We start from the raw sequence: 22,917 nt of genomic DNA, 5'->3' as shown, positions 1-22,917 counted from the left end.
GCATGTGGACCAGTGTCATAGGAGTCCAGGACAACCTGGGCTCTAGTCTAGCGATCACAGGATGATCACATTTAGCGTAAATAACAATATAACAAGGCAAGAGGGGAACATAAAAACCCTAAACTTCAGAAAGGCAAACTTTCCCAAATTGTGCTCAATGATGGAAAAGGTAAACTGGGACCAAACCCTAGGAACACTGACCATGGAGGAAAAATGGGAATGCTTTAGGAACATATTAAACAAATGCATCTCGCAGTGCATTCCTATGGGAAATAAATTTCGAAGAGACAAAGCCAAACCTGGCTGGCTAAACCGTAATGTTAAAAAACTTATTAGGGGAAAAAAAATGGCCTTCAAAAAATATAAATCAGAGGGCACAGTATCGGCTTTCCAGCAATACAAGGAAGCAAATAAGAAATGTAAATACGACACCAAAATGGCTAAAATCAACTTCGAGAGACAAATAGCGGAGGATAGTAAAAAGAACCCTAAGAAATTCTTTAAATATATCAACAGCAAAAAAACTAGGGCAGAGCATGTTGCACACATAATTAACGATGAGGGGGAGGATGGTTACAGAGGACACTGAAAAGGCAACCGTGCTTTTTTCTCCTCAGTCTTTACACAGGAAAAGGAGGGGTACACTGACCATGACTTTATTGTTAGCAGTACTTCACAGGACTTGCCGCTATGGCTAACAGAGGGTGAAATCAGGGGAAGGCTGGATAAAATTAACACAAATAAATCACCAGGCCCGGATGGCGTACATCCGAGAGTATTTAAAGAACTTAGTAAAATTATATCTAGACCACTGTTCCTGATCGTTGCTGACAGTATTATGACAGGAAATGTACCAGGGGATTGGAGGAAAGCTAACGTGATACCGATATTCAAAATAGGGCAGAGGCATGTCCTGGAAATTATAGGCCGGTCAGCCTGACATTGATAGTATGTAAACTTCTGGAGGGGATGATAAGGGACTATATCGTAGAGTTTGCTAAAGACAACAACATCATCAGCAGTAATCAGCACGGGTTTACAAATGGGCGTTCTTGTCAAACCAATCTGTTAACATTTTACGAGGAGGTGAGCTGTGAGCTAGATAGGGGGAGACCAGTGGATGTGGTGTACCTGGATTTTGCTAAGTCGTTTGATACAGTTCCCCACAAGCGCTTCATTTATAAAATAAGGTCTGCAGGCATCGACCACAAGGTTTGCTTCTGAATATGGAACTGGTTAAAGGGCGTGTCCAAAGGGTGGTAATAAATAGCACATACTCAGACTGGTCTGGGGTGGTAAGTGGGGTTCCCCAAGGCTTAGTCCTGGGACCAATCTTATTAAATTTATTCATAAACAGCATTGAGGTCGGGATCAGTAGCTCGATATCAGTTTTTGCAGATGACACAAAATTAAGCAGGGCAATAACTTCACAACATGAGGCAGAAATCTTACAGAATGACGTGAACAAAATAACAGAGTGGGCAACTACATGGCAAATGAGGATAATGTGGAGAAGTGTAAAGTTTTGCACTTGGGGACTAAAAACATAAAAGCACAATACACTTTAGGGGGGGGAACCTTTGGGGGAATCAAAAATGCAGAAAGATCTGGGAGTCTTAGTAGAGGATAGACTAGGCAATAGCATGCAATGTCAAGCTGCAGCTGCCAAAGCCGGCAGAATATTAGCATGCATAAAGAAGGAGATGTATTCCAGAGATAAAACTATATAATCCCACCACTTTATAAAACTGGTCCGACCGCATCTGGAGTATTCTGTCCAGTTCTGGTCGCCAGTCCTCAGGAGGGATGTGTTGGAGCTGGAAAGAGTCCAGAGAAGGGCAACTAAACTAATTAGGGGATTGGAGGACCTTAATTATGAAGAGCGTTTACAATCGCTTGATTTATTCTCCCTGGAGAAGAGACGCCTGAGAGGGGACATGATAGCAATTTACAAATACCTCAATGGTGATCTCAGCATAGAAAAAAAAATGATTCAGTCGCAAGGATTGCATGAGGATGCGAGGACATACAATGCGATTAGAGGAGAAGCGTTTAAACCTCAGGCAACGCAGGGGGTTCTTTACTGTTCTTTACTGGGCTACAAAATTGTGGAATTCTCAGCCACAAGAGGTAGTTTCTGTGGAAAGTAAGGCTACTTTCAAAAGACTCTTGGACATACATCTCAAGGATCAGAACATTAAGGGTTATGAGAAATGATTACGGCCACACACACCTACACAGGTTGAACTGGATGGACTATTGCCTTTATTCAACCTCAACTTTTATGTAAGTATGTAGCTCTTCATGCAGTAGGAACATCCCAACATGAATCGGAATCTAACAATGATTCCTTCTTCAAGGAAATATAGATAGAACATATAACCATCACAATTAAATCGCGAAGCAAGATATATCCACACAAGTAACACAGCAAAAGAGTAGATATTTAGTCCACAGCAGGGCTTTTTATCAGCGGGAACGCGGGGGAACGCAGTTCCGGCACCTCCAGAACTGAATATATGCAATGGCAAAGGGTGCTGGGGTGTGATGGAAGGTCTACTGATGCTGGCTGCTTGGGGATTACTTATTGTTGCTGGAGGGGATCTATTTTTGCATGGCAATCTATTGTTGCGGGTGGGTGTTCTTTAGTTGCTGGAGAGTCAGTTGTTGCTGGAAGGGATCTACTGTTTAGGGAGGGGTCTACTGTTGCTGGCTGCTGAAGAGTCTATTGATACTGGCTGATGGGAGATCTGTTGTTGCTGGGATGAGGTCTATTGCTGCTGGCTGCGAGGAAAGCATTTTATTGATTTTCTTTTCATCAATACTAACTTCCATACAAACTATATTCTCTAAAAGGGGACTTACAGGAAGTTGGGTAGGGTGTGGAACCAAGGGTCAGTGCTCGGAGGTGGGTAGGGGGCGGAGACACAAAGTGAATTAGAAGGGGGGAGTTCCTACACCTATTCTCTGAGAAAAAAAGCCCTGGTCCACAGTAACTGTGACTAGGCCCAATAAGTGGTGTTGGAAGGTGAAAACTCCAATAATGGGTGAGCCCAGCAAGACCTGGGAGCTATTGTTCACCTCTGCATGATGGTGCCCTGGTGACGGTCACAAGGAGCGCAGAATGTAGGAGGGACCATCCAATATGTAGAATGTTCGACACTGCTTTACAGACAGAAAGTGGTAGTATACATTCAAAATAATCATCTCAGCAGTTGGATAGATCTAGACCAGTGATGGCAAACCTTGGCACCCCAGATGTTTTGGAACTACATTTCCTATGAAGCTCATGCACTCTGCCGTGTAGTTGAGCATTATGGGAAATGTAGTTCCAAAACATCTGGGGTGCCAAGGTTCACCATCACTGATCTAGACTGTACCTGGTGAAATGCAGATCAGCATTAAGCAATGGCACCAACCTCATCAGTAATGGTAAACAGTATTGGCATAACTTTACTGCTACCAGTATACTAAGCTTCTAGAGTCCACTCTAGGGGTGACTAGGCTAAAATCTCGATCTACAACAGCAGTGCCCCTTTATTATGGGCAATGACTGAGATCCTTGTAGAGCAGTTTATGCAAGAAGATGCATACTAGAAAATTATGACAGGAGAAGATTTTTTTTTGTTTGCAGTTTGCTACCGCTTCAATTACAATCTACAGGGGGTATTTATTGCTTCAGGGCCAGTTCACACCACAATTTTTGTGTTGCAGATGTGTTTCCGCATGTGCATTCTTGATGCGTTTTTTCCCCCTCTTTTTTTTCCACCATCTCTATTCAGGACATGTGCATTCCGGTGCATCTTTGATGTGTTCCAGTGCATTTTTTATGTGTTTTACTACATTTCAGATGTGGTTCATACGAAAAAAATGCAGCATGTTCTAATTTTGTTGACTAAAGTGGAATGAACTGCACTGAGGTGGGACTAGGGTTATTGGAATACATAGAAAACACTGAACATGCGTTTTTGATGCAGATTAAAAACACAATGGACTGCATCTGGTGAGAACCAGCCTTTAAAAGGATTTATAAAAGAAAGGATTTGAAAATTTGATCTTGGAAAAAAGAATGCACGAAGCAGCTGTGGACGTCCCCATCCTTTCTGTACCTTACCTTGGTCATCGGATACTCAGCTTTTTAACTGTATGTGTTCTGCTTGGTACCTTATCAGCAATTTTAATCAAAACAATACATTTGGTATTTAAAAGCTTAAAGAGGAAGTAAACCCTCCTCTGCAACTTTTACCTATAGGTAAGCCTATGATAAGGCTTACCTATAGGTACTGTAAATATCTCCTAAACATGTACCGTTTAGGAGATATTTACCTTACATGCAGCCAGTGACGTCACTGGCGCATGCGCTCTGAAAGAACGGCCTCTGGTGCCGTTCCTTCAGAGCCCCGTCCCGTGACCGTCGGCTCCCGCGTGCGTGCGCGGGAGTGACGTCACCGCGGCTCCGACCAATCAGATGGCCGGATGCTGCGATCCCGGAAGACGGGCAACTGGACATGTCACCCGTCCTACAGGTAAGCGGGCAGCAGGCGGGGGCTCGTTCTAAGGTAAGTATTTCATAATGAGCTAGTATGCGGTGCATACTAGCTCATTATGTGTTTCTCTTTCAGGTTGCAAAAAAAAAAAAATCTATGGGTTTACAACCTCTTTAAATCCTTGAGGCTCCATTTATACCTGAGCGTATTGTTTTCAGGCGTTTTTTGGGTGTTTTTCAGGCTTTTTTGGGGGGCATTTTTTAGGCGGTTTTTGCAAGTGTTTGGAGGCATGCATTGACAGCTAACAGAAACACTTGTAATCTGCCAAAAAAGAAGCTCATGTAATTTTTGAGCTTCAGGCATTTTGCTTCAGGCCACAAAACGCTCATATATGAACCGGGACCATTGAAATGAATGGGATTTTGCTTGTCGGGCCTTTTGAGACTTCAGAGATGAGCGTTTTACGAGTTGAAAAATGTTCAGGTGTGAACAGGGCCTGAGAGTTCAGCCATATTATTTATTATTTGCAACATACCTTAGTATCTGTATGCACATCAGAGTTCTCTGATTCATTGCATTTGCTATTTAATCCACTGTCTCTTTCTTCTACAGTCACAAATTCACAACAAGCCTGGTCTTCATTGTGTTGACTCTTGCCAGCATTAATCACTCTATACAAGGGAAATTGAAAATGGAAAAAAAAAAATTACAAACAGAGTAAATAATTTCACAAAAATAAACTGACACCAGCAGGTATAGATACCCCACATTACTCCATGCCATAGATTCTTCTATCCTGGACACCTGCTAGAGATGGTCATCTGCCCCTGGTACCATGACCCACATATGGAGCACGTGCCCTCTAATTCTCCCTTTCTGGGATAAAATAATAGGGATATATTTGACAAGATAAGGAACACCCCCAACTGAATATTCTCTCTTTGGTGCCTGGAACAAATCAAGAAAGGCCTTTTACGTTGTTATTTTAACTCAGCACCATCATTGCTAGATATTGGTTTAAACTGAACACCCCTTCACTTGTGAAATGGGCTTGTGAACTGGATGCCATATGTGTCCTGGAACAAATGATCGCTTGGGTTAATGACAAACCGGAAGCCATTAAAATTACCTGGATGATATGGTCTCCCTTCAGATATTCATCAAACTTTATCTTATATCTGTAAAACTCTCCTGTGGGAGGTTTTTATGTACCCCTACCGCCTATGTAGCATCCGGGAAGACCCTGGGTTTTTGTATCAGCTCCCTCCCCCCTTCCTCATTTATTTATTCCTACTCCCCCTACTCCTGCCCTACTATACCCTCTTTTCTTTCTCCTCCTTTCCCGATCTTCATACTATACCGGGGGACTACAGCTGGAGTGCTTTTGTGTGAACTTTATAGATATTGTAAATCATTCTCTGGGTGGTTCCTTCCCTCAAATTAAGTCATATCCTATTTCCTGATCACTGGTATATTACGGTCTATAAACGAATGCACATTTGTACTATGTACATGCTTAACGACCTGTTATTCTTCTGTAAAAGTTGACGTTTTGCTATGTTTTCTAGTGTTTACAAAGAGGTTGTTAAGAGGGACCATATTTTTCCAATATGCCTGTCTCCGTACCAATCATCAAAAGAGATTATTCTTTATATATATATATATATATATATATATATATATATATATATATATATATATATATATATATATATATATATATATATATATATATATATATATATATATGATAACATAAGTTGTTCAGAGTATTCCTTGAAAAGATAATAAAATAGTAGAAATGCAGCACAACCCTTTGTAGGAGCTGCAGGGTTCCCCACTACTTCACGGCCTAGCATACTTGCATTCAGTCACAGAAAACAGTCCTTGAACTTTGTTTTGTTGTTTTTTTAAGGGTTAATAACAGATGGGGATAGAAATTTATGGGATGCCCACTTAACTGTTACAAGAAAAACCAGGGACAACTTATTTACAGCACAACTTCTGCAGAAACTGCTAGCCAACCAAGCTGACTCTTCACCAGCTCACCTGGCTGACTCTCTTTACACCAGTCCACCGGACTCACTCTCTGGAGATCTCCCAGGGCAAGGCCAAAGACTCAGGGCCCTTTCACACGGGCGATCCTATCAGATCCGCCTGTCAGTTTTTTAGGCGGATCTGATCGGATCCTCCATGCAGCTCTATGGAGCAGTGGATGTCAGCAGAGACACCTCCGCTGACACCCGCTGCCATCCGTGTCCGATCCTGTCTGTGAAATCTGGACGGATGGAAACCCTATTTTTCCATCCGTTCAGTAATCGGATCGGATGAGAGCGGACAGGCGGTCCACTCTCATCCGATCCCCCATAGAGGGCAGCGGGGGCTGAGACACCTCCCTCTCCGCTCTTCAAGCGGAGACGGAGCTGTCATCTGCCGGCTCAGCGGGGATCGCGGATCGATCCCCGCTGAGCAACACGGATCTGCCCACGGAGGCGGACCGTGTGAAAGAGGCCTTAAAGTGAAGTAAACCTATAGATTTAACAGTTTCAAAAAACAGTTACATTTCTGGCACATGTTGGGAATGAACCGGTCACATTGGATGTGCTCTCAACCAAACTGCCAAACTTTCCAATATCTGGTGTCATAACTGATCACATGTGCAGCATCATGGCAGTTGACGATTAAAGGGATTGTAAAGGCAGACGTTTTTTTCTAGCTTAATGCATTCTATGCATTAAGATAAAAGAAAAAACGTCTTTTTTTTACCTGAGCCCATCTTTATTCAGCGATGTTGCAGGAGTTTCTCAGGAGTTTCCAGGTAGGAGAACTGCCTCTATATCGCATCTGTCCCACAAACAGTGATAAGCAATATGTTTTAGGTAACAGGTGCAGAACGCATGACTACAATACAGGTTATGGGGTCATACCCTGTCTTCATTGACCAACATGAAGTAATATAGCAACTATGCCTTTCTGTTTATACCTCCCAAGCCCTCGCCCACCCACCGTAATGAGGCACATATAGGTATATAAACATTCCAAGTCTTGCCTCCTCAGAGGAGAGAGGCAAACAAAACAAAAAAAAAAATAAAATAAAAAAATACAGTAAAGCTAGCTGTGACTCGGCGAGGTCCCTGCCCAAAACGAGGTCTAACTTCCACTGTGTGACCCACGTAGTGATTGTTGAATGAGAACTTCATCAGTAGCTGTCCAAATGGGCAAGGGGACCATAAAGAGGCAAAGTATTCTATAGGGGCATATCCAGCAGGCACCGTGTAGATGGTCACAGAAGCAAGGTATAGATCAGTCAATCAGAAGGCTGCAATTCCAGGGTTGACCCACACCCAGCCCAAGAAATGGAGTACTCACGGCAAGCTGACTTAATCTTCAGGATTTCAGAGCATTCTCCAGAGCAGGGATCTGGGCATCTCTTCCACCTCTTAGTGTGTGGCGTGGCAAACCAGCTCGGGAAGCCCAGGTAGTACAGCGAGAATCACGGCCAGGAAGCAGACACAGCCAGTCCTGCAACGGAATTGGCTCTATCTCCAGGAACTTGAATAGATCATGCAGGTCTGCATGGCGTCTCAGCAGGAAAGAGGAGCCCCCTCTGCATATGGTCAGCTGCAGGGGAAATCCCCATCACGTTAGTTCCAATACGTTACATTGCCTTGCGAAAGTATTTGGCCCCCTTGAACTTTGCGACCTTTTACCACATTTCAGGCTTCAAACATAAAGATATAAAACTAATTTTTTGTAAAGAATCAACAAGTGGGACACAATCATGAAGTGGAATGAAATTTATTGGATATTTCAATCTTTGTTAACAAATAAAAAACTGAAAAATTGGGCGTGCAAAATTATTCAGCCCCTTTACTTTCAGTGCAGCAAACTCTCTCCAGAAGTTCAGTGAGGATCTCTGAATGATCCAATGTTGACCTAAATGACTATGGATGATAAATAGAATCCAGCTGTGTGTAATCAAGTCTCCGTATAAATGCACCTGCACTGTGATAGTCTCAGAGGTGCGTTTAAAGCGCAGAGAGCATCATGAAGAACAAGGAACACACCAGGCAGGTCCGAGATATTGTTGTGGAGAAGTTTAAAGCAGGATTTGGATACAAAAAGATTTCCCAAGCTTTAAACATCCAAAGGAGCACTGTGCAAGTGATAATATTGAAATGGAAGGAGTATCAGACCACTGCAAATCTACGAAGACCTGGCCGTCCCTCTAAACCTTCAGCTCATACAAGGAGAAGACTGATCAGAGATGCAGCCAAGAGGCCCATGATCACTCTGGATGAACTGCAGAGATCTACAGCTGAGGTGGGAGACTCTGTCCATAGGACAACAATCAGTCGTATACTGCACAAATCTGGCCTTTATGGAAGAGTGGCAAATAAAAAGTGTTGTTTAAAGTTTTCCACAAGCCACCTGGGAGACACACCAAACATGTGGAAGAAGGTGCTCTGGTCAGATGAAACCAAAATCGAACTTTTTGGCAACAATGCAAAACGTTATGTTTGGCGTAAAAGCAACACAGCTCATCACCCTGAACACACCATCCCCACTGTCAAACATGGTGGTGGCAGCATCATGGTTTGGGCCTGCTTTTCTTCAGCAGGGACAGGGAAGATGGTTAAAATTGATGGGAAGATGGATGGAGCCAAATACAGGACCATTCTGGAAGAAAACCTGATGGAGTCTGCAAAAGACCTGAGACTGGGACAGAGATTTGTCTTCCAACAAGACAATGATCCAAAACATAAAGCAAAATCTACAATGGAATGGTTCACAAATAAACATATCCAGGTGTTAGAATGGCCAAGTCAAAGTCCAGACCTGAATACAATCGAGAATCTGTGGAAAGAACTGAAAACTGCTGTTCACAAACGCTCTCCATCCAACCTCACTGAGCTCGAGCTGTTTTGCAAGGAGGAATGGGCAAAAATTTCAGTCTCTCGATGTGCAAAACTGATAGAGACATACCCCAAACGACTTACAGCTGTAATCGCAGCAAAATGTGGCGCTACAATGTATTAACTTAAGGGGGCTGAATAATTTTGCACGCCCAATTTCTCCATTTTTCATTTGTTAAAAAAGTTTGAAATATCCAATAAATTTCGTTCCACTTAATGATTGTGTCCCACTTGTTGTTGATTCTTCACAAAAAATTACAGTTTTATATCTTTATGTTTGAAGCCTGAAATGTGGCAAAAGGTCGCAAAGTTCAAGGGGGCACAATACTTTCGCAAGGCACTGTAGTTCCAATTGCAATTGTTAGTGCAATTTTTCCAGCAGGGGTTTTAGTATCGCTCTTCTTTGTAGGGGAGCTCTGGAGACATCAGGGAAGATGGATAGCCGTGCGCCATCAAAGTCAATTGGTCCTCTTGACCATGCGCTGAGGAGAACCATCTCCTTCTGCATGTATCGGTGCAATTGGCAGATCACATCCCGAGGGCCATCTGGGTCAGATGACTGGGGACCCAGCGCCCTGTGCACCCTATCGAATTCCAGTTTCTCTTGGGGAGTTGGAGCATAGCACTTTATGGAGGATCGCTAATACTGTGTCAGCCAGACAGGGAGTCCCCGGAGCTGCAAGTTGTTCCGGCGGCTCCGATTCTCTAGGTCCTCCATGTGGAGCTGTGTCTCCACTATCTGTTCCTTGTGAGCTGATTGCCTCAGGGAGTCCCCGGAGCTGCATGTTGTTCCGGCGGCTCCGATTCTCTAGGTCCTCCATGTGGAGCAGTGTCTCTGCTATCTGTTCCTTGTGAGCTGATTGCCCCTGTTCCAGCTGGGCAACCCCAAGCTCCAGGGCGCTCACCGCAGACTCCCCCTTGGACAAAGGGTCATCCATGAGACAAACGTCCGAGCGGATCTGCTGGTAGACTCAGCGATGCTATTCCTCAAGCCGGAGCACCATTGCTTCAAGAGCCGTTTTCACAGGGAGCGCTCAAAGCAGGGCTCTGATGTCTGAAACCTCATGTAGGGATTGTAAGGAGGGCCCTGGACTGAAAGAAGATTGACACAAGGGATCTAGGATGGGTGGCAGACCCGCAAGTGAATTGAACACACTAGGCTGCAAAGCGGCCATGGTTAGAGAGTATGGCTGATCTGTAGGCCACAGTGAACCTCGTGGCTAGGGCAGCGGCGTCATCGTAGAAGATCTGGAGTAATCTGGGAAAAATCCGATGTTTAGAGTAGCTCATGGCGGGTGACACTGTATGCTGGCATAAAAGAGGAGTTTGAGCAGTTGGGAATCGGGAGCTCAGCAGAAAGCTTCTTCACTCTGCCATATCCAAGCCACGTCTCCCTAAAATGTATTTTAACACGTGCAAAAAATGCAAAAATATCTCAGGCAGAAAAGCAGATAAAGGGCTCATGCACACTGATCGTTAACAAAGAGGCATCTGGCATTGTTTTTTTTGCCTCTAAATGGCATTCCATGTACATCCCCACAAACATAGGTGCTTAGGCCCCTTTCACAGTTGTGCGACTTGTCCTGAAATTTATGACTGCAAAGTCGCATGACAAGTCGTATTCCATGATTTCCAATGAGTACCGTTCATATTTGGGTGACTTCAAGTTGCAATGACTTCAAAGTAGTCCCTGCACTACTTTGGTCCGACTTTCATGTGTTTTGAGGTCCATAAACATAGGCATTGCTTCAACTCCAGTCATAATCGTGGCTAAAAAATTGTGGTGAAATCTCCTGACTTTTAGGTCGCACAAGTGTGAAAGGGGTCTTCGAGGTGTTAGGAGATGGGGATGTAAAGAGGCAGAAAAAAACCCCACTGCCAGAGTTTTGGCAGAAAAATGTACACGTTTACTGCATGAGCATTAATTTATTTCAATGGCCATAATAAACTATTATTCTGGTCAGTTAAAATAATGGATGTCCAAGCACTTGATGCGCCTAGGCGTGTTTACACATACCAATCGTTTTTTGTGCCAAAACACTGCTGTTAGGAGGAAAGGCGTTTTGCAGAGCTGGACAAACGCATTGAGGGCATGAAACCTTAGGCTTCATTCATATTTGTCGTTTTGGGATCTTGGGCAGAATTGCTGCGATTCTGTCAGCAATCTCCAATCGCACTGCAACCACAAAACGCATGTTCGGGTCTCATTAATTTTCAACGGCACCTAAAATGCAGTGTGGTTTTTCTGTGATTATCATGCAATAAATGATTGGAAAAAAAAAAAATAAAAGATAAATGACATGGCAATCACAGAAAACTGAGAAGCTTATTGGTCTAAAGAGAGTAGGAGCTTCTTTTGGGCAACAAGCTTCGCCCGTTGCGGCTTGCCGTGATCGAACTGCGTTTTAGGTGCCATTGACAATGAATAGCATCCCAACATGCATTTTGCCAAATGTGAATGGAGCCTTAGACTAACTGAACTCTAAAAGCTGTGCTCCAAAAAAAAAAGGCAGATAGAGGGCAAATGACTAGTCACCATTGTTGGCTGTGGTCCCCTTGCTGGTGATCTTTCCTCATAACTGATTTACCTGTGTATGCGTGTCGGGGCAACCATCTTGGCAGAGAAAGAGTTTTTCCTTTCTCATGCCAAAGCATCCAGCGAGGAGAACAGTGAGCAGCCCAATAGTGACATTACCAATCGTCACAAATCATCTGAGACAGAAGTTACACTGCAGATATTCAGCTAGAAGGCTTTACGAACACGAGTGCCTGGACACACTCACATAACAGGAAGTGCACCAATATATTTCAGGAAGAATTCAAGATGACAAGTACATTTTTCAGGGTACTGCATAGCTAGAATTAACTGTTTTAAATGTTACCTATAACATTGCATCTCTTCACTCTTTGAATACAGTTCCACTTTGTAGCTGACACATGGCTTAGTTAAAAAAAAAAAAAGTGAATAGCTTGCCATTCCCTAAAGCAGGAGCATGTGCACCAATGATGGCAACAGCCATTCCATAGGATCAGAAGATGCAGCAGGGACATGAGTATTTAGGTAATGCTACTGAACAGCAGGATTAGCCAGGTTTATTTTATTTTACATAACAAATTTAAAAATGCTGAAGTTGTGTTGTATACAAAGCAATATTTATTGTCATTTCAGTTTTTTACATTACGGGTTTGTTGCACCCTCTAGCTAGTGTGCTATGTGTACATGGGTCAGTTGTTAGGGTAGGCAAATTGGTTTGGCTGAGAGCCAGGCCTGGGTTGAATCAGTGTAAGGGCTGAGTGACTCGGAGGGGCTGGATGACTCATCTGATAGCTCTTCTGGTGTCTCCCCTGTTTTTTAGAACCCTGGAGAAACTTTCAGATGCAGTGGGTGGAGGCTAGGCGGGGCTGTTTGGAATTATTTATGAGAGCCACAGCCAGCCAATACCCAGCAGAAAGGGGCTGAAAAGGGGCAGGCCACCTCATAAATAGCCATGAGTCATGCCAGCAGGGGCAGTCGGGTGGAAGATGGAGATGGAGTGCTGAGGAGGCTGTCTGTAGCCCTTGAGGGTGCTTCCTAGTCTTGGGGGTGACTTCGGGCCTGGGGCTTGGGTGCTGGAGGGACCCTTTACAACAGAGAGGAATCCTTTCCTGGTGGCACGGGAATAAGTAAGAGGACAGCAGGAGCAGGTCAACACGTCCAGGAGAAGTAATCCTGATGGGCGGGTGAGTGTCAGTCTGGAGGACTGTGAGGAGAGTGTCAGTCTGGAGGACTGTGGGAGAAGGTAGCCTGGAGGATTAGTGAAAGGGGCTACTGCAGCCAGGAAGGCTGGCAGGGCCTGAAAAGGTGGTGCTGAGAGCAGTGACCACAGAGAGGAAGCGCTGAGTAAGTGTGAGCTGTGTCACCCTATCTGTTCTCCAAGTATAGGGGCTGCAAGTCCCTGCCTTTGCTACAAAATGACAACAGGGTGACATAGCTGAGTTCTGCAAGCAAGAGTTTGCTGGAGGAAGAAGAGGAGCTGTATATAGAGACTGTATATAGGACTGTACAGCCGTGGCCAAACGTTTTGAGAATGACACAAGTATTGATTTTCACAAAGTCTGCTGCCTTAGGCTGGCCATACACTTTACAATTTTCTTGTTCAGCTTTCCTTTAGATTTACCAAAACCATGTAATATAGGGTCAAGCCTAAATACTTTCAATTTGTATGCAATCAGGCAGGCCCTTGCACTACATAGTTTAAGGTAAATCTAAAGGAAATTGAATAAGAAAATTGTATAGTGTATGGCCAGCCTTAGTCTTTCATGATGGCAATTTGCATATACTCCAGAATGTTATGAAGAGTGATAATATGAATTGCAATTAATTGCAAAGTCTCCCTTTGCCATGAAAATAAACGTAATCCCATATAAAACCATTTCCACTGCATTTGCGAAGAAGGCTTCAGGGCGCCCAAGAAAGTCCAGTAAGAGCCAGGGCCGTCCCATACAGTTGACTCAGCTGCGGGATCGGGGTACCACCAGTGCAGAGGAATGGTAGCAGGCAGGTTTGAATGCATCTGCACGCACAGTGAAGTGAAGACTTTGAGGATAGCCAGGTTTTAAGAAGGGCAGCAAAAAAGCCACTTCTTTCCAAACATCAGGGACAGACTGATATTCTGAAAAAAGTACAGGGATTGGATGGTTGAGGACTAGATTAAAGTAATTTTCTCTGATGAATTCCCCTTTCTGATTGTTCAGAGCATCCAGAAAAAACCTTGCCTGGAGAAGAAAAGGTGAGCGCTACCATCAGTCCTGCGTCATGCCAACAGTAAAGCATCCTGAGACCATTCACGTGTGGGGTGGGTTGCTTCTCATTCAAGGCAGTGGGTTCACTCACAATTTTGCCTAAAAGCACAGCCATGAATAAAGAATGGTACAAAAACATCCTCCGAGAGCAACTTCTCCCAACCATCCAAGAACAGTTTGGTGATGAACAATGCCTTTTCCAGCATGATGGAGCACCTTACCATGAGGCAAAAGTGATAACTAAGTGACTTGGAGAACAAAACATCTAAATTTTGGGTCCGTGGCCAGAAAACTCCCCAGACCTTAATCCCAATGAGAACTTGTAATCAATCATCAAGAGGCAGGTGAACAAAAAAAGCCTCACAAATTCTAATAGCCTCCAAGCATTAATTATGCAAGAATGGGCTGCTATCAGTCAGAATGTGGCCCAGACGTTGATTGACAGCATGGCAGGGAGAATTGCAGAGGTCTTGAAAAAGAAGGGTTAACACTGACTCTTTGCATAAACTTATTGAATTGTCAATAAACACTTTTGACACTTATGAAATGCTTGTAATAAAAAGATAAGGGGTGCTTTTATAGCCCCCTTTCTTTATGGGATGGCGGCAGGGGAGTAATAATCAATATACAGCTATTGGTTTTCTCTTAGTCAGTCAGTAAGTGAACTTTTGACCTCAGGTCAAAGCTTAGTTTGGTTTTTTCCCGCTCTACGGGCAGTATCTGGGCAAAGTTTAGCTGGGATTCAGCTCTCCCACCAATGGGGGGCTATCACTAGGCAGATCTGAGCAGGGGGCTGTGTTTCCCGCTTGTATGCTTCAAGCTTACACAGCCGCTCCAGCTCAAACTGGTTCTCAGGTGGGCTATTTAAGAGGCGGCCGCGGGACTCCGGGTCACTTCACCCTGTCAGGATATAACTGAGGTGTTCCTGCGCTCCTACCTTTTCACCATGAGCCTAGTGAGGAAGCTTCTGGAGAAAGCCGGCGAACAGGGCAGTGAAGAATGGATCCGCCGCTGTTTGGAGCTACCCTTATCTTCAGCGCAACCTGCCTCGACTGCTTCAGCATCGGCCGTCAGCTACGCTCCCATCGCCAGTGGCAGCGGAGCTCTGGTGGAAGAGCAGGCAGCGGAGGATGCATCGCGCACGGAGGAGGTCGGGAGAATGGCGTCCGGAACCGCGAGCATGCGCAGTAGTGCATCATCAGCCATTTACGGAGCGGAAGCGGGGCCTTCAAAGAGACGGAGATTGCCCCGGAAGAGCTACTCACCGCCGACCGGAAGGGACGTCGCCGGTCCGTCAAGAAGGAGTTCCCCACACGGAAGTCGAGGACAGCGCCAGAACCCACCGGCATCGGCCGGGACATCCAGGAAGCAGCGGACCCCTGGGCGCAGGGCGTCCGAAGACAGAACGGTGCCTGCTACTCCGGGGGGGGCCCCCCCTTCTGCCAGCAGCGAAGATGGACCTTCATCCCAGGCAAGAGCGTCGGCTCCGCCTACCGCGGGTGAGTCTGCTCCCCCTGTGTCTATGACATCTCTGATGTCCCAACTACTATCTGAATTTAGGAATTTTACAGAGCATTTTAAAAGTAATCAGGAGGTGCCTAGTAATGCTAGTGCGGTATGGTTAGCGCCACCTAGTGGGGAAAGTGCAGTAAGTCAGCCGGCTTCATCTTTTGACCTGGCTCAGAGTCAAAACTTACCAGAAGTCTGTTTAAGGGAGCCTCTGACTTGTGAAATTTCCCCACTCGGTTTCCACCTTTCTGAAGCAATGAAGGAGAAGATCTGGCAAGGTGCCTATATTGATCTGTTATCCTTGTTGCCATCAGCTAAGGATTTCGTATCTAACAAAAAGGAGGAAGAAGAAAGGAAAAGACCAGTTACAAAGTCATTTAATAATTGGTTGCAAGCTTTTTTAATCTTTTCCAGCGTGCTTTGTGAAAGGTTTCCTACTAGAAGTTTAGGTTTATTTCAGCACATGGAAATAGTATTAGAGGCTTACAAAAACTTTGGAGGCTTTGCTTGGTTCAGCTACGACGTAGCGTTCCGGCAAAAATTGTCAGTACAGCCGTCCTTAAAATGGGGAGTTAAGGACGTGGGTCTGTGGTTGGACCTTTTTGTTCCTCAGCGGTCCTTTCCCCCTAAGCCAACAGTTACCCCACAACAGTCAAGTTTGCAGTCTTTTAAAAAAGGCTTTTGCTTCAACTTCAACGAAGCACAATGCAAATGGCCCGGCTCTTGCAAGTTTAAGCACGAATGTGCGTTTTGCGCCGGGCCGCATCCCGTTTTTAAATGTTTTAAACGAATGTCAACTGCACAGCAACCAGGCGTTCAAAAAGGCCAACTCCCCAGTGAGATTGCCAGAAATGCTCCCCTGGCTGCTCAGCTACCCAGATCGGGAGAAAGCGGATCTGTTAATTGAAGGATTTGCGTTGGGATTTATTTTACCTTCCTTTAAGGGCAAGGGTTGTACCATTCATAGGAACCTAAAGTCAGTGATGGGCCTGCAAAGCATTGTGGCCGATAAAATTGCGGCAGAATTGAAGGAAGGAAGGTTTGCGGGTCCTTTTGCTGAGCCTCCTTTCCTGGATTTTAGGGTCTCTCCATTAGGCATAGTTCAAAAGAAGGAACCAAATTCGTATAGGTTGATCCACCATCTATCTTACCCTAAAGATGACTCACTTAATGATGAGATTAGTGGTGATTTGGCGTCGGTTCAATACTCTACTTTTGAGGACGCCTTGGAGAGACTCAGGTTTGCAGGAAAGGGGGCTCTTTTAGCTAAGGCGGATATCAAATCCGCCTTTCGCTTACTGCCCATTCACCCTGACAGTTTCAACTCATTGGGTTTCCACTTTCAAGATTATTTTTATTTTGATAAGTGCCTCCCAATGAGTTGTGCATTGTCTTGCTTTTATTTCGAGAGTTTCTCCACTTTCCTTGAATGGGTGGTAAGTCAGGTATCAGGGTCGCACCTCATAGTACACTATCTAGACGATTTCCTTTTTATGGGTCCTCCTTCCTCTAACACCTGTAAAATTTTATTGGACACTTTTTTACAAGTTTGCAACCATTTTGGGGTTCCACTTGCCCCTGAAAAAACTTTTTTTTCCTTGCAATTGCCTAGTGTTTTTAGGTATCACTATCGACGCTGACAGGATGGAGTTCAGATTGCCGGAGGAAAAGGTCGAGAAACTCCGAGTTGCATTATTGCAGATGGTCAGAAGAAAAAAGGTTTGTCTCAAAGAGCTGCAGTCCCTGTTGGGGCTGTTAGCGTTTGCCTCCAGGGTGATACCGGTTGGTAAAATTTTCTCCAGACGAATTTATGCAGCAACCTCTGGTCTGAAGTCTCCTTCGTCTCACGTGAGAATTTCGGGTGAGATGAAGGAGGACTTTTTAGTGTGGATACAATTTTTATTATTTTTCAATGGCTCAACTGTTTGGCAAGAACCTTTTATTGTTGACAAAGATTTTTTGCTCTTTACGGACTCGGCCGGGTCTAAAGGTTTTGCCGCCATCTGGCGCGATCATTGGTGCGCAGCACCATGGTGCCCCAGATGGAAAAGTCGAGGTCTTACTCGCAACGTTGTTCTGCTGGAACTGTTTCCGATTATAGTGGCCCTAGAATTATGGGGCCAGTATTTTCGGAACAGAAGAATTATGGTAAGAACAGACAACAAGGGCGTGTTGTTCGCAATAAATTGCCTGTCTTCAAAATCGCCACCTGTTACCATAATGTTGAGATATTTAGTAGCACAATGTTTGAAATTTAACATTTGGTTAAAAGCATCTTTTGTACCGGGTAAAGATAACAACTTGGCCGACTGTCTGTCCCGTTTTCAGATGCAGCGTTTCTTTCATCTGCTTCCGACGGCAGATTTGGTTGGACACTCCTGCCCGGTACACCTATGGGAGCTAATCTAGACAGGGTCTTTGAAAATATTGAATTATCTCTAGCCCCTTCAACGCTCGCCGGATATCGATCGGCTTGGTTGCTGTGGCTACAGCATCTTCAATCCTCTGATGTACCATCTGATGCTTTCTCCGAATTTTTGCTCCTGTCCTTTTTGAATTCACTCTTTAATAACGAATTTTCTTGGTCACACGTACACAAGATATTGGCAGGAATATCCTTTTTTAATAAGCTTCTCAACAGACCAGCTTGTTTTTCTTATTTTTCTATAAGGCAGGCGGTGAAGGGCTACAAGAAATCTCATTTTAAAGTCGATGACAGGAAACCAATTTCTTTAGAATTACTATACGACCTTTGTGCAGCCCTCGATAAGGTTTGTTTTTCCAGTTATGAGGCGACGTTATTTAGAACTGCTTTCGTCGTGATGTTTTTCGCGGCGCTCAGGATCTCGGAATTGATTCCAGATAGAAAGTTAGGTTTTACAGGATTAAGAATTCAAGATATTTCTTTTCATCCAAATCGTGTCGTTATTTTTTGGCTCACTCCAAAACAGACCAAATGGGAGTCGGCAAGCAAATAACGCTTTATGAGTTTAGAAATTCTTCCATTTGCCCGGTTTCTCTTTTAAAGGATTTCGTTTTGCTGAGACCCAATATTAGCGACGTTTTATTCATTCACCTTTCAGGTAAGCCCCTTTCCCGTTACCAGTTTTCGGCGGTTTTGCGCATGTGCCTAAAAAGTTTAAATTTAAGCGAGTCGAAAATAACATCTCACTCTTTCCGCATCGGGGCTGCAACGGAGGCCGTCAGGTTGGGCCTGGGTGTGGAATCGGTGAAAAGGATTGGTAGATGGGCTTCTGATTGCTATAAATCTTATGTACGCCCTAACGCTTTTATTTAATTTCAGGGAGCAAGATTACAGTTTGGATCCTGGGCCATTCCTATGTTCACTGGGCGTATCAACGAGCAAGGAAAAGAGTCTACTCCGAGAACTTAGGTTTGGACAGGAGCAAGTTTCAAGTATTTTGGTTTGGCAAACGTGGTATGGTGTGGGCGGAGCTTGTTCCAAAAGTGTTAAAGCTTACACGATCGGCCCCCCCTCCTGAGATTTTAGTAATACACCTAGGCGGAAACGACATTGGGCGGGTTAAAACTTTAGATTTGCTTTTCACCATTCGGGACGATCTAGTTTTTCTTCAATCCCTTTTTCCTAGGTTGCGTTTGGTTTTTTCGGAAGTGATACCACGGCTGGTATCTTTCCGTTATCACGGACTTAAACCCATCGAACGGATGCGTAAACGTTTAAATAGAGGGTTGTCCAAATTGTTGGGGGGGCTAGGAATTTTGGCATATAGGCATTTTGAGTTGGAAGGGGGTCTGGTGGGGCTATATTGGAAAGATGGTATTCATCTTTCTGATATTGGCTTGGACATTTTAAACAATAATCTTGGTACTAGTATTGAGTTGGCCGCGTGCTGGGATGGTGGGGACAGGCGGAATGTTTCCGCCTGTCTGGTGGATGTTGTTGGTAAAAGTTATAGTGATATTTTGTCAACCTGAGCCGTCTGGCTGGGTTGTTGATGTAAGTCGATTTTTTAAGTTGTAAATACAGTTCAAAGTATTTATTTATGTAAAGCTAATAATAAAACAAGCCGCGGCCTTTTTATGTCCAAGCCAATATTGTGTGGTCTATTCTTTTTTAGATAAAAAAAAAAAAAAAAAATTTTTACAGTAATAATAAATAAGGAATGGGGTATATGTTATGTTATTTATTTAATTTAATTTATTAAAAATGGTTTTACTAAAGGAAAGCATCCTGCCTGCCAATCCCATTATATTTCAGTATACCACAGTAATGTCTGACAAAAAGATCTAAAAACACTGAAGCAACAGACTTGAGAAAATTAATTTTTGTGTCATTCTCAAAATTGTATCATTGCTGTATAAAGGAAGTGTTGTCCCTAAAGTTTGTTTGAAGTCAAGTAGGTAACCCATAAACTCCCATCCCTATCCAAGTTTGTTATCCTCAATAAAACAAATAAAAGAAAGTCACTAAACCCCGGTTCACACTTATGCGATGCGGGAAGGCTGTGAATTCGCAGCCTGTTCCCGCATCGCAAACGCACCCCCGGCAGTTCACACTGCCATATGCGATACGCTGGGGGTGTCAATGTAATCTTAACGACAACCCCAGTTTGATCGCATATCGCAGTGCGATCTTGCATTTCGCACAGGATCGGATCGCACAAGTGTAAAACCGCTGTGCGATCCGATCCGGATGCGGCTGCAAAAAAGGTCCTGTGCGTGTTTGCTGCGGGTGCGGTGCGAATTTAGCCATACAAAATGTATGGCTAAACTCGCACCGCACAGCCGATCACATGTAATGAAGGAGCAGTGCGCTCCGACATTACATGCGAACGCCGCAGCCACATGAATGTGAACCGGCTCTGACTGTTCTTTGACTCTGAAGTGACTGTGGAAGTTCGGTGTGCCCGGCTATGCAGGGTGGGGGATCCCAACCTATTTGCGGCTCCTTAGGAGGTGGGCTACAGGTTTAATGATTCTTAATGGTTAGCTCTTCTGCTTTGAAGCACTAGGCACCCTGGATCAAAATCTGATCTGCATGGAGTTTGCATGTTCTCACTGTGCTTGTGTGGGCATCCTTCGGGTATTCCGGTTTCCTCGCACATTCCAAAGGCATGTTGGTAGGTTAATTAGCTCCTATCTAAATTGGTCCTAGTATGTGTATGTAGCAATATTTTCAGGCATTGGGCCTCCCATTTATTGCATTCCTGATATAGGTCTGCCATTGTTATCGGTAACACTTCCAACACATTTAAGTTGAAAACGCAAGTGTGAGAGCTGAGACAATGACCATTCCGGCATCTTTGGTTAGTTTTGTTTATTTTGTAAAGGGGACGGGAGAATGGAGTGAGTGGGATACTCCTCTGGCTCAACTAGGTTCAACTGGGACACTCATAAATCAATATGAATCATACAAACGTGATATTGAAAGTCCCAATAACACAATATAAATGGAAATAAAAATAAAGTGACTTGATATAAAATTGATGAGAAAAAATTGTGTTAAAAAAAGTCCCAATACACAGTGCAATTTCAGTGACTAATGAATAAATCAATCTTCATCTGTGCATAAAGTGCTGCATGCTTCACTCCAAGTGCTCCAGTGACAAATAGTGAGATTAGCAGCTCACCTCAAATACAGACTCTAATGAGTCAAAACAGGCATATAGATCAACATCCACGGTCGCCTGGTGATCCCCTCTGCCTCCACTTCCAACCAGTCCTGGAATAAAGTAGATGGATGGAAATCTCTGGACCACAGAACCAAACATGAAGTGCCAGAAATGGCTTAAAATGCGCTTTGATTGAACCATTCAAATGCTTGTGTCACCAGGGTAGGCTCCCTCCAGCCCTTCACTGACTGAGGTAGCTCCTTGTAACTGCTTGTGCTGCGGGAACCCTTAACACAGTACACTTTACTTTTCAGGGCCCAACCGCTAGTGCCCCCCAGGACTTCAGGGTCCTCTCACTAGGCACCCCCTCTAACACTTCAGGGTCCTCTCACTAGGCACCCCTCTGACACTTCAGGGTCCTCTCACTAGGCACCCCCTCTGACACTAGCTGGCTACTGGATCCCTGGGACCTTCACCAGACTTCAGGCAGACCCTCAGGGGCAATTCACAGTACTCACGAACTTGGCATGCTTTCCTGGAACTGAACCCCTCTATCTCCACTGGTCCTAGGCACACCGGATCCTCTCTGCAGCTCAGCTCGGCTTTCACTCTGGACTCTCAGGCAGCCACCCGAGACACCCGATCCTTCTGACAGGAGGAGAGACAGCCGTACCCTCCCTCCAGGGACTCTGCTTCCCACCAAAGACGCTGCGTCATGCGTTCCCCTCAAACTTATATCTACTCCCAGAATCCTCTGCGGCAGAATCTGCCTTCTGGGATAGATACAGGCCTGAATGAGCCCCTGATTTGGTTTCCTCCACTGCCCAATGAGAATCCTCTCATAGAGCCAGTGGGGAGACTCCCCTCTCAGCAGTTACACCTGGGAGACATGACAGCCCAGCTGAAAATCATGGGCCTGCTGTTAGGCAGCCAAGGCCCACTATGCTTTTACCTAGCACCTACCTTGTAGGGTGCTACATGTATATACTGTACAATGTATGCATATGAGGTAGGGACCTTAGATTGGAAGCTCCTTGAGGGCAGAGACTAATGGTAATGTACATTTTGTAAAGTGCTGAGTAAATTGTCAGTGCTACATAAATAACTGTAAGACTGGGTTCACACTTGTGCAATCACAGACATCGCATGTAATTCTCACCGCATTGCTGGGCAGATCACATGCAATGTCTGTGCGATGCAAATTCGGCCATACAAACTGTATGGCTGAAATCGCATCGCATTCGCACCAAAATGGACCCATTTTTTGGTCCGTACTGAAATCAGATCACATGGGTGTTCACACCTATGCAATCCAATTAGTGCACCATTTGACAATTCGCACTGCGATCTGCAAACTGATCTGGGGGTGTCATTAACTTTACATTGACATCCGCAGTGGTTTGCAGATGTCAGTGTGAACCACTGTGTGATTCAGTTGTGACGCGGGATCCGGGCCCCGAATCGCAGGGTTCCCCACATCACACCAGTGTGAACCGGGACAAATAAATATACAAATGATATAGCGATTCTGTTTACTACAACCAAAGAGCAGGGAAGTTAATAATTACAGGAACACGTTCTACTGAGAGAGAATTCCGGGCCTCCTAGCTCAGTCACAAGACTGTATGT

At 44.6% G+C, this 22,917-nt stretch overlaps 1 protein-coding gene across 1 annotated transcript in view; it reads right to left on the bottom strand.

Moving 5' to 3' along the window:
* PPM1J (protein phosphatase, Mg2+/Mn2+ dependent 1J) overlaps positions 1-22,917 on the bottom strand; it is a 128,832-nt gene that overhangs the window by 74,761 nt on the left and 31,154 nt on the right. Inside the window, exon 2 of the mRNA XM_082248428.1 lies at positions 5,023-5,158. Coding sequence (XP_082104554.1) covers positions 5,023-5,158 — 136 coding nt within the window. The remainder of the gene's footprint in view (positions 1-5,022; positions 5,159-22,917) is intronic.

Source organism: Pelophylax lessonae (genome assembly GCF_965119305.1).
Source record: "Pelophylax lessonae genome assembly, chromosome: 2".
Lineage (NCBI taxonomy): Eukaryota > Metazoa > Chordata > Amphibia > Anura > Ranidae > Pelophylax > Pelophylax lessonae.
Note: the sequence above shows the minus strand (reverse complement) of the source record. Positions and strands in the feature narration are given on the sequence as shown.